Below are 12,601 nucleotides of genomic sequence, written 5' to 3' on the forward strand. Positions count from 1 at the left end.
TGAATGTATTTGTTTTTGGGAAGTTCGAATAGTAAAATTCCAGTGCGAATCGAATCGAATGGCAAACACTATTCGAAAAATATTCGAAATCTCGAATATTCGCACACCCCTAATTTTAACCAAAAATGCCATATGCAATATCCCTGCAAATATACGCATTCTATTTCTAGTCGTTATTTAGATACAAAAGAAAATGTTAGCCCTAGTGGCTATTGTGCCACCACGCAATGCAGTTACGTGATGCGGTGAAGCACAGCTTTGCGCATCGTGTTTCGCAGAAAACATTCGTTTTCTGTGTTACTTTTTGCTCAAGAGTATGCATTCATACATATTTATTAGTTGTGCTGCACATCTCAGCGATTATTTTTCAGGTAAAGAAGACTACAAAGAAATCGACGGCTCCAATAAAACGCCGCGTGGCACTACGAAGCACAATGGCGAGGTCCACTCCGGGTCGTTTTCTCGCGCGAAACTCCACACGTTCAGCAACCGCCGGCAAGTGGTCCCGCCCAAACGATGCTGATACCCCGCAGATAAAAAATGTGAACTTTAGAACACGCCAGATATCTTTCGAACGGAGAGTGGCAGTGACAACTTGGTTCGGAGACCAGAACAAAGGTTACCGGCGATTACCAGTTGATGTTCCGTGGCTGTTTGACGCACTTTCACTGTCTGTGCTGAACACCGATGAGTCAAAATCATCTGCTGAGTCTGCGCTGCTGCCAACATAAAAAAAAATCCGACTCAGGCTCACCGGAATCTGCCTAAATTTGCCGTTTCCAAGAGGCAGGGGTGCACGATGTCAACGCCGTGTTTGAAGCTACGAGCGCTCAGTCCTCTCGACTTAAGTGGCACTTCAAAGCTCTCTCCACGGCAGAAAAAATAAACGAATAGGGAAAACTGGAAAAAGAGCTCCTGTTTTATAATAATGATGGATGATGTTGGCTGTCCGTAAGCGCTCCTAGCACGGCAAAATTTGAAGTTGAAAACCGTCAATAGCGGGCTATCGATCGGTATAGGCGCGGACAGGAAAGTGTTAACATTAGCATTCTCAAAGTACAATTTATCAATCTAAACTGATTAATGGTTTCACTTTAGCGGCTCTTGGACCTGTGACATTACACTGACTATACCAATGTGGGGGTTGGCACCAATTCTTTTTGAATGCAAATTCAGCCTCCATTTTTTCTTCTAATTACCAACCTGTCATCGTAAAACAATGACAGAGTTTTCAAAGCATACTTTATCACTGTGGTTATCTGAGACAGAAAGTGGCACGCCATTGCAGATTCCCAAAGAAGATGGTTTGAAAGCATGCTCCTGAATCTCGAAGCCTGAATTCTTTATTCTTTCAGCGCGAATTCCGCTCTTTGATTTTCCTCGCCGTGCTCGGATTCTTTGGCCTCAAGAGCTCTTCTTCGCTGTCTTCGCTTGACAAGCCATTTGACTGAACTGCTTCATCATTGCCACTTTGATACGAGTCTGAATTAATCAACAGTTCTTGAATTTCTTTGTTGTTCAAAGCGCGAGCCTACGTGGCATGCTTATTTGCCATGGCTGTGCTGCGGAGCCGAAGACAAAGTGACGTGGATGAAGAAAAAAAATACATGCGCTTCATCTATTGTCTTAACATTTAACGTACAAGTTCTATGTGCTTCTGTGACCTCTCCGTAGATGGTGCGATATGCACCGATTACTTCTTTTTAACACGAGTTGCTTCAGGAGTAGCGCAGAGTGAGCTAAAAAGGCAACATGACTATACTTGAGAGTAGCGGCGTGTGCGTGTGCTGTCCCCCAAGGTAATCCCCTGAGTTACCTCGGGAGTGGCAGTGAAATGCCTTCTGGTTTTTCTTTAACTGCTTTAAACTGTTAGGCGAGGAAAGAGTAATAACCACTTACTCACCAACCAATGCAGTGTATTTCTGATGTAGCCTTAGTCACATAGGTGTTGGCACAGGTACACTTAGAAGAGGAGAATCTGTTGATTCTGGTTCAGCTGCTGGTGGAGTCAAATCTTTCACTTTGTCTTGCAAGGCTTGAACTGCTGGCTTCAAACCTTCATTGGACTGCAACATTACAGCGCAGGGCAATTACCAAATTTATTGCACAGTGATCACATTCGCATAACGATTGTACCCTGAATTTTGTTGCCAGAATATGATGTTTTTTTTTATTTCCCGCAAAATGACTGCCCCCCAAACTTCGCACACAACACCCATGACATGTTTCCAGTTTCTGCGAGCAAAGCATGGCCTACAAGATCTGCATTGTGTTTGAAGGTGATACCTATGATGTATTTTAGAAATTGAATTTGGCACACACAGTTAGCTAAAGTAAGGCCTTTGAGATCTGTGTCTGTTGCCCACAGAGCTGTCACATTTTCATGGGCTCATCATTATCGGAGGTACTTCCACGCTTCCCGTGGTAAAGCGAGCTTTTACCAGCAGTCTGATCGCATTGCCTCTGTGTTTCTTGTGTTTGTGAGTCATCATGAAAAATGTGATGCGTATGAATAGTTTTTAATACCTCCAACTGCTGGTGCCAATGGAATCACAAACGCTGATTACAGTTACGTGGGTGATGATGTTCTTATCTCCACAGCTTTCCATCAACAAGACTTTGGCTTCATGTGCAACTACATTGGCTAGAGTGCAGCAATGAAGTTCCGGAGAGGATGAAACGGGCCACATTCTCGTACAAGTGCATTTGCAGGTAAATTCACTTTGGTTTAATATTGTGGTAAGCATGTAGGGAGTGTTGCTGGCGAAAAAGCTCAACTTGTCATCGGAGGGGTCTTAGCACTTTCAACAAAACTGCGTGAAAAAAAAAAAAATCTGACTTGGTTGCTAATTTGTGCACGTTTTGAAGAGAATGTTCATATACAACGAACTACTGATATAACGACCACTTTTTACAGCCCTTTCAAGTTCGTTATAAATGGTTTTGACTGTACAAGTAAATATGGTAGTGGAGGTATGCCGACATATATTCCAGATTTGAAGCATGAAAAGCACCACTTATAACGTAAGTTGCTGGAGTCACAAATACCCGCATTATAAGCGGTACTGCACTGTAACCAAAACAACATTTTTGAAAGGCTGTATGTGTGTAATACATGACCAACAGGCAGCCGCACCATTCGGATTATCGAGGCAGGTAACTTGGGAGTAAATCTGTAAATGTTGTAAGGTTAACTTCTGCGGTCCTGCGGTGCCAACATAACTAACGCAGAAACAACAAAAAAAATGTGCCATAGCACAAAGCCGCCAACTAACCGTTCAGACCTCCTCGCTTATGTGGACTTCGCCGTGGTAATACACTGCACAGAAACTATACGGCCAATGGCTATTAAAATTCCACACGCTTTCGATTTTCCGGGAGCGTGTGCGATGTCGAAAACAATGACAACCAAGAACAACCACTCTAAGTGTTACACATGCGTGCCCTCGTTTTCGTTGAAGACTTAAGTCACCCCTTCTAAATGCAACAACTGCAAAACATTCTGTTGACTCGGCACTAACCCACAACTTTGATCATCCGCAGCCACTACCGATGCGGCAGCTAGTGCTCGTTAGGCCTAGCGTGCAAGTTGCAACTTAGCATGCCGTCACAGGAAGCTTTCCCAAGAAAACGCAAATATCGGGCATAGAAGATATCGCAATCCTGAGCTAAAGAGCGGGCAGCATGTGTGAAATGAAATTTCGGTTCGTGGTCGGGAGAACAGCTGCAGTACACACACTGTTTGTGCGTACTCTCCCTTTTGTGAGTTGTCTTCGTTGCGCCTTACACTTCAAAAAAGGGAGCAAAGGCTTCTCCATTGCCTAGGCAATCACTCCCCCTCACACACCACCTGCCCGCGTCGAGTTGCTGCACCCCCCACCCTCAACCGTTTCCTTTCTTTTTCTTCCACCATTTCCCTTCGTTCGCTCCGCGTCCCCTCCTCCTTCGTAATACCATGGTTCTTCTACCCCGGCGAATCTATCTCAGCTGAGAAGCGTGTTCGCCCCCTCGTGTCTCTGAGAAGTTTCCGGCAGCCGCATTTTAACTGGTCTTTCATCTTGGGGGACTGCACAATAAGCGGTGTGCGTATACATGGGGTTCTATGGAAGGGTAAACGGGAATCAGAATAAACTGCATTTTAGGCGGGCTTGCACTATAAGCGGTTACGTTATAAATGGTCTGAACTGTACATGTTCAGTAGAACAGCTCTCCTTATTAAACTTACTTGGCATTCTGTGAACTTTGTAAAATTCTGAGGACACAACACAAAAAGGTGAGGCCAAAGCAGTGGGGAAGGTAGCGTGCACTTCTTAAAATCACACAAGCAGCAAAATAGCTTTCACATTACGATGACTCTATTAGTATTGTTAATTTCATGAGTTTCAGGAACTTGTTCGAATAAACTTGATCCAAACAGGAACCTGGCTAGTGTCCTTTTGCTATCGGAGTACAGTACTTACAAGAACCTAGGCTGACACTTTTTTAGACAAGAAAAAATGATGTATGAAAGTAAAGGGTCGACTTAGATTTGAGTACCTACAGTGGAACCCCGATTATACAACCTTGAGAAAACCATGCAAACTGTTGTATAATCCAGGCGTCGTATTATCGAAAAAAAACCAAGAATATAGGCAATGACCCTGTCTTTCCCCAAAAAACGGCATAGGCTGTCGGCAAAACCCCGCGGCACGCACCTGCACTTTTCCAAGAAAGGTAGATTAAACTATGTTTAAAAATGACAGCAAAGCATTTAATTGGAGGAGGTGTGAGCGAATCTTTAATCTCACCTTTAAAAAGAAAATCAAATCTAACGTGCATCTTTTTTCCGACAAGACAAGTCCGGAAATTGCCTGCGCGCAAGAGCAAAACCAAAACTACGTTGGCAACAGCCTCCCGCCAGCACATTTTGTTGAGAGTTCATGTAGGATGATATAGTGCGCGAATGAGACTTGTGTGCATCATATTTATTACTAAGGAAGTGCAATTAGCGATGTACCGCCTTAGTTATGAATGCTCATACCAAGGGAAAGTTATTTTGCATGCTGAAGATATCAGCGTCACATCCTTTTTGCATATTTGAGGCCTGCGACCGTGAGTAGCGCAAACAAAGGGAGATCTTCAGCTGCCTGTCGACCACGAAAAATTTCGATGGGCCAAAAGTGCCAAAACATCCGGACCATGTAGACGGGCTTACCAACTAGTATACTAAGCTACTCTTTGTAGACTGAGCTTGTCTAGATAACGGCCTTGAAACATGCACGTGATGAAGGCATATCTGGAAGTGACCTTGAAGCCAAGAAAACTGGATAACAGAAGAAAATCAACTGCCAGGAGAATAAAGTGTACATTCTAAGAAGGCAAATTGTAAATTTCACTCTCTCCTTTTTTTCTAATCATCAACACAGGGGCCTGTCAGATCCATATTTAAAAGCTGGTTACACTTGGGCACATTTTTATTTTAAACCTGCGAAAAGTTGGTGCACATTAGATTTGAATAAAAAATGAGGTAATTTTTTTTTTGGGACGGTACCAGAGTTGTCGCAGGATGCGGGATTGGCATAAAATTGCATCAAATACACTCAAACCTCATTATAACAAAGTCACATCTGCCATGAAAGTAACTTCGTTATATCCGAAACTTCGTTATAAACGTTTATTTTTAACATTGTAGCTATGACAAGGCTATTTTTCATTTACTTCATTATAACTGATAATTCGTTATATCCGTGTTCGTTATATCAATGTTTGAGTGTAATCGAGGTTTTTAATACATTATTTTTATGGGGGTTTTACCAGGACTGAACAGATTAGTTGTAAAATGTGGTTCATCGCATAACCAGGGGACCTATAACCGAGGTTCCACTGCATGTGGTTTGGCCAAAACTGCCACATAACCAGGGGTGAAATGGCTGAAATCGAATTGGGAGCAGTTTTCGGAGCAGCAAAATTTCAATTGTGGAGCAAAAGAACCTCAATTTGGAGCAGTTAGTGGCATTTAATATTTAGTCTAAGGAGCTTGAAGAAAGAAATTTGTAGCAACATGGAGAGACAAGCACATATCTTAATCGGCTTAGAATACACATGAGAGAAAGGGAATAATAGACAACCGCCCATTTGCAGCACGAAGCCACAAGGCATATGAATTTCCTTGTGGATGGAAATCCATCTATTTTTCAGCAACTGAGAAACTTTCTTTCTGAGAAATCCGTATGATTTTTCTTGTGGCTTCGTGCTACAAACAGGTGGTTGTCTATTTTTTCTCTTTCTTATCCTTCCACCGCCTTGTGGGATTCCGCAGAACTCATTTGCAATTCTATGTGTCCATGTGCGTCGAGTTGTCGACGAATTCGCCCTCGCACTGCCATTTGCTAGCTTCCCGATTAGCTCAATTCGTAGAGCAACTTCCCTGGAAAGGCGTTGGTCCTGGGTTTGAACCCCAGACCAGGATGAATTTTTTGGCAACTGATAAGCTTTCTTTCTGCAGGGGTGAAATGGCTGAAATTGAATTGGGAGCAGTTTTTGGAGCAGACGACCCTTGATTTGGAGCAGGTAACGGCATTTAATATGTCATCTTAGGAGCTTGAGGGAACAAATTTGTAGCAACTTGGGGAGACAAGTACATATGTTAATCAGCTCAGAACACATGACACTGAAACAGCCTTTGGAGAAAGTTTTTTCAATAGATTATCGCCATGTACAAGCTAGACTACCTTTTTACATACCATGTTAGCTATCTAGCCTGAGTAACAAACATCATATGAAATCATTGAAAAAAAAAAAAAAAGGTTCGGCAAACTAGGTTCACTTCATAAACATTAGAAAAAAAAAAACGAAAAAGTATTACACTTCTCTAAAAAAAATTGTGATTGCACAAGAATTGTGGTTACACAGCTGTAAGCCTTTGCTTAAGATCAGGGACGCGATTTAGCAGTTTAGTGCTTTGGCATTTTGTAGGTCTGCTTATTAACCTTTTCAAGCTTCCCCACAGCTTCCCGTAGGTCAGTTCTACATCACAATAAGCGTCTTCAGTTATCTGCTAGGCTGCGCGGTTGGCGCAGCGTCAAGTGTACTGCACGCTTTTAACAGGCGACAACAAAAGTGCGCTGCACTGCCGTTCGCTGCCATCTCGTGCGGGACTGCCTTCAAGAGTGCGGGGCAGGCGGTAAGAAATCTCGTCACACTGACTATTTCATCAAATGCGTGCCTATGGTACTGCAAACGTAGCGTCGTTGTAAGCTTACTGCACGCTTTTATTCGGGGATGACCCAAACGTGCTTCGCATCAGTCCGCTGCCACCTTCTCCTGCAATACCGCTCGGGCACCGTGGAGACGTGTCGCATGCAGGAAGCTAGTTGTCGCCACATTGGCGCAATAAAATAGCGTACGCAAAGATAGCACTCGTTGCGGCTACCCGCTATTTCCGCCACCTAATGGGGGCCCGCAAGAGGATAGCATATGACGCATGCGTAGAGGCGACAAACGCTAACGCAAAGCTTTGCATAACCTATTCTAAAACTGCAGACTTCCCTGGCAAACACGCACGTAGGTGACCACACGCAGCAGTGTCGACACGAAAACCGCAGCGACCGGAGGAACATGCTACGCACAACAAAGAATCTGAGAGTCAACCCCGCTACCCATGCCACTCGATAGCCTTCGCTAAGCGACAGAACACACAGCCTAGTGAGTAGAAGCAGCATGCTCTAGGCACGGCGTCACATTTTTGGGGGGTCATGCATATTTACAACAACCCAGAGGAAATTATGGCCACACTAAGGGGGCCTTCATTAGAAAGGTGCACAGAAGAAACATGAGTCTATATGTTCTGCAAACGTCTCATTTTCTTTATATACCTGGCGCTGCTTGGAAAATCATCTTGTCGACTCAGCCTTTCTTCCCCGACTGAAGCGGACATGGGCATCAAAATTCTTGCTTTTGAGGCTATTTTGGAGCAGTTCGGCACAGTTTTTGCAGTTTTTATGCTTTTGGAGCAGCTTGGCACAGGAAACGGAATAGTATCAAATATGCGCAATATGCACAGCCATCTCACCCTTGTTTCTGAGAAATCCATATCGATGAAGTGAACTATGGATGTGCCTATGATGTGTGTACTTGTGTACAATCAAAGGACGTTTTCTTTTTTTTTTTTTTTCATTTGGCGTGCATTCGAGATATGCTTTTTTCTTTTATCTGGTGGGCCACACGTGCCTCCGAGCTCCCCGAATAGACTGAATTAACCATAGTACGGCCAAATATTTCCAAATTAACTGGAGTTTCGTGCCATAGGCTTATGTACGTTCTTGATGGGACCAGACAGCGCATCCGAGTAAACAAGTTTCCAATTCAATTCAGGTTTTACTACAGAACTCCGCTAGAGTCAAACCTCATTATAACAGTCACATCTGCCACGAAAATAACTTCGCTATATCCGAACATTCGTTATAAACGAATATTTGTAACACTATCTATTACAAGACTGTTCTTCATTTACTTCATTATAACCAATAATTCGTTATATCGAGGTTTGAGTGTATTACGTTCCTCAGTGTTGCGTTTTCCCAGCTGTTACGTCATTTTCTGCCGGTCCCAGCATAGTTCCCATAGGATCCAATGCATTGGGAATACTGCTTTTACATCGGAACTGCGGGACTGTTCCCGTATGATATACAACGGAGTGCGGTTCGAGCCAGCCAAGGGGCCACGAAAGACTGGCCGTGCTGACTTTTCATGCAGCTTTCCTGGCTTGACCGTAACATTAGACACATGAGTGGTGCATGCAACACCCATAACATACTTTAAAAGCATTGCCTTCAAGACTTACATTTGCAATACAAACATGGCATCTACGATGTAATTGGTTCTGAACTGTTTTTTGGAGCTCGTGACCGTTTAAAGCCTTCGAGAATGGAGTTTGTGTCCGCCGTCGTGTTGGCATTGACTCATGATAGTCATTATTTGTTGGAGGAGTATGCGGCCTTCTTGGTCTTCTCACCGTCACGGTGGTGGTGCAAGCTGCAAGTGTGCACTTAGTTCTCAGACACCTTCAACTGTTGATACCAACCGAATGGTATACATTAATTACATTTCTGTGGATGACGCCATTCTCACCTCCATAGCACAGTTCTATCCATTGGCTAGATCATGGCCGAGTGTGCCAATGTGTGCACCAGTAACAAAGTTTAGAAGCAGGTGGAACAGGGGCTATTTTCTTGGATGATCACTTTCGAGCTCACAATGCTATTTATTTAGTTGCCTCCTGTTACATGCCACACTTGTATTTAGGAGCATTCTTTTTGTACAAAATGTACCAACAAAAGCTGTATGGTAGCGATATGTTCCAGAAACTTTTGTAAATGGCACATACAGTCGAACCCGGGTATACTGAACTCGCCAAAAAACGTTTATTAGTTCGATATATGGCATAATTCGATATAGGCCCGCTATAGGATTTAATGACACAAAGGCACATACAAATAAGAAAAGTACTTTATTAATATGGTGGCTTACTTGCGTGCCCTACTTTGGAACAAAATAGTCCTGGATTTTCTTCTGTTTCAACAACTTCGCTGCCTGCGACAGCACGCACGCCTCCACGTCCAACGAGTCGGAGCAGCCTTGTATATTCACGCAATAGCGCCGGACCAATGCAAGTGCACTAATCACTTCGGAGGATGTAGGCAACGGGCCATTGTCAATTTCCTTGCTGCTGTCGCTTTGGCTCTTGGTCGGCACGACGTCTGCGACGTATTCCTCATCTTGTAGCTGGCCCATGATGGCGACATCATCGTCCGCACTGACGAACTCGTCGAATGTCGATCCGTATGCGGTGGCGACGCCGGACTTCTCACCGCGTTCGACTCGATTTGTGATTTCGAGTTTCGTGGCGAATGGAAAATTCTGCCTCTTTGCACAAGCCATGATGACAGCGCGCCAGGAAAGTTCACAGAGCGCCAACAGGCAACACCACCAGCACGGACCACGCTGAACTCGTGGAAAAGAGGCAGCAGCAGGCACGCAAGCATAAAGAAAGAAAAAATGGCGCTCACTTGTACCGCCTCCGCGCCTCGGTGAAAGCGCGACGGCCTCTGATTGGCTGTATGCGCTGCGAGCAGGCCAGGATCATTTTTTGCAGGGGGGGTGTTTGGCCGTGCACAGCCGGGTCTAAACCACTTTTCCTAGGGTGGCGCCGGCAGTTTTCCCCGCCACAGTGAGGGAAAGCCAACTTGCTGAGGCACTTTTGAGGCAGATGGAGTTTGATATATCGGTTGTCGTTGCTATTTTCGTTCGATGTAACAGTAACTTTTGCTATATATTCTCAACGTAAATTTACCGTGTTTAGAAAATGTTCGATATACGGGATAATTTGATATAAACGGGTTCGATATAGTCGGGCTCGACTGTATCACAATATGTAAGAGTGGCACAAGTACTAATGCCGGCTGCAAGCGTTTTCAGTAGTACTTCTCATGAGTTTTTGTCATAAACCTTATATCTGTGTATACAAACTTACCTGGACTAGCGGCTGGAGTGTCTTCATGAGACCTTGAAGTCTGGCAGGAGGAAGCTTTGCATGCACATGCCATAACAAGCGCAGCAAGTGCCTTGCAGCACTGCTCGCACCCTGCACAGAGAAACACACACTATGAAACTGCCATTCTTAGAACTGCAGTACATTCTCTCCGATTTGAAGGAGAGAAAAAGCAGGGAGAAGTGTCAGAGAAAAAAAAAGAACAAGAAGAATAAGAGAGAGAGAGCGGGACAAAGCCTATAGCAATCTAGTATCGTATATACTCGCATGATGAGCGCACTTCTTTTTTTCGAAGCAAAGTTGGGGGGGGGGGTGTTTACTATGCGGGGTAAATTTTACAAAATCTTTTTCAGAATGAACAAAAAATGCGGCAACGAAAAAAAAAAATATAGCTTACCTCTTGCAGTAAACATACGCATACACTATAATTAGAAACAGCTTTTTTTATTGCACTTCATTCATCTCCACCAGAATCGTTAGGCTCATCATCCAGGTGGCTGGCCACTTCGGCATCTTGCTCCTACAACTGGTTGTCTTTGCTGCCGTCCAGAGCATTTGCGATTCGTCTTGAAACTCTTTTGAGATCAGATCAAATCAGCTGGCAGCAAGCGCCACGCGTCCAAGATCCAGGAGCACACCAGCTCGACGGACAGCCTCTTAACCTTGACGGTCAGCATCAGGGAGTGTCCTCCATGGGCCATCCAGTCTGTGTACAAGTGGCACACACAGTCTGAATGGCTTGTTCAAACAAACATCAAAGCGCTGCAGCACCGAAGTGAGTCCACCTGGAATGATGGCGATCTCAGTGGTACAGCTCCTTCAGTTCCCGGCGTATTTTCTCTCCCAGGTGGTTGCGAAAACTGTTGAGCACAAGGAGAGACGGGAGAAGCAGGGCGCCAGGTTGCCGTCCCCAGACAGTTCGGACCCAATCAGCCATTAGGACAGCCGACATCCATCCTTGCTGTTGGGCTCGTACATGTATGCTGGCTGGGAAGTTGGCCTGCGACACGGTTTTCCGTTTGAAGACAATGTACAGTGGCAACTTTCTGCCGCCTGCTGTGATAGCCAGCATTACAGTGAAACGCTGCTTCTCAGCGTCTGTCGTTTTAATGAGCACGCTACATATTCCTCTCTCATTGACCATCCTGTTCATTGGCATGTCAAAATCGATGGGCGCCTGGTCCGCATTCCCGATTTGTGAGAGAATTCTTAGTCCCGCCACAAGCGTGTCACAATCTTGTGAAAGTCCACTAACTTTTCTTCACAGCAAGGAGGCAGTCGCTGACAAAGTGAAGTGCGCCTCCTCGAGCACAGTCCATTGCGCCGTATGAAGCGTGTCGTCCATCACATAAAAACTCACATATATAACTCACATTGAAAGTGGTGGTCGCAAGGCCATGCTTGCATGATGGCTGTTGCGCGTGCATGCATGCTGATCATTTCGTGCGAAATGACACCGCCTTCCTTTCGGAGGTCCCGGACATATTCTAAGACCTCTTCTTCCACACCAGGAAACTTTCCGGTTTTCGGTTCCCTAAAGGCACGCCGCTCCCGATTCGTAACATAGAGCTTGTTGTGCTCCTTCTGCCAGTAATGCACACGGACTTCATCAATTCTGAAATGCCTACCAGCAGCATGATTCCTGTGCTCAACTGCGTACTCCACAGCCTGTAGCTTGAAACCGGCCGCATAGCTCACATTTCGGCCCATCGCCCACAGCAAAATGCAAGACAGGCTAACCGAGAGGTATTACAGCAACTGGAGGGGGATTACAACAATATATAAAGAAAAGAACAACTCCAGGGCAAAGAGGCAGCGCGCGTCAGTTCCTAGGACGGCAGCGGATGAAAGTGGGGAGGGTGCTTATTACGCGGAAGAAAAAAAATCAAAATTTTGATGACAAAAGTTGGGGCTCCATTCATTATGTGATTGCGCTCATTATGCAAGCAAATACAGTACAGTAAAATCCCGAGCAAGTTCCCCTACCCGAGCAAGCGCCCCCCCCCCTCCCCTTTTCGGGAGATTTGAAATATGTGCCAATGACCGAGCAAGCGCAACCCCTCCCCTCCCCTC

At 44.9% G+C, this 12,601-nt stretch overlaps 1 protein-coding gene across 1 annotated transcript in view; it reads right to left on the reverse strand.

The window, feature by feature from the left end:
- The window catches only part of LOC119403557 (negative elongation factor B), a 53,945-nt gene that overhangs the window by 5,926 nt on the left and 35,418 nt on the right, over nt 1–12,601 (reverse strand). Inside the window, exons 10-11 of the mRNA XM_037670488.2 lie at nt 10,511–10,621; nt 1,904–2,066 (exon numbers count right to left, since the gene is read on the reverse strand). Of these exons, the coding sequence (XP_037526416.1) occupies nt 1,938–2,066; nt 10,511–10,621 (240 nt within the window). The 3' untranslated portion in view covers nt 1,904–1,937. The remainder of the gene's footprint in view (nt 1–1,903; nt 2,067–10,510; nt 10,622–12,601) is intronic.

The sequence above is a fragment of the Rhipicephalus sanguineus genome, chromosome 1 (assembly GCF_013339695.2).
Source record: "Rhipicephalus sanguineus isolate Rsan-2018 chromosome 1, BIME_Rsan_1.4, whole genome shotgun sequence".
NCBI classification, from domain to species: domain Eukaryota; kingdom Metazoa; phylum Arthropoda; class Arachnida; order Ixodida; family Ixodidae; genus Rhipicephalus; species Rhipicephalus sanguineus.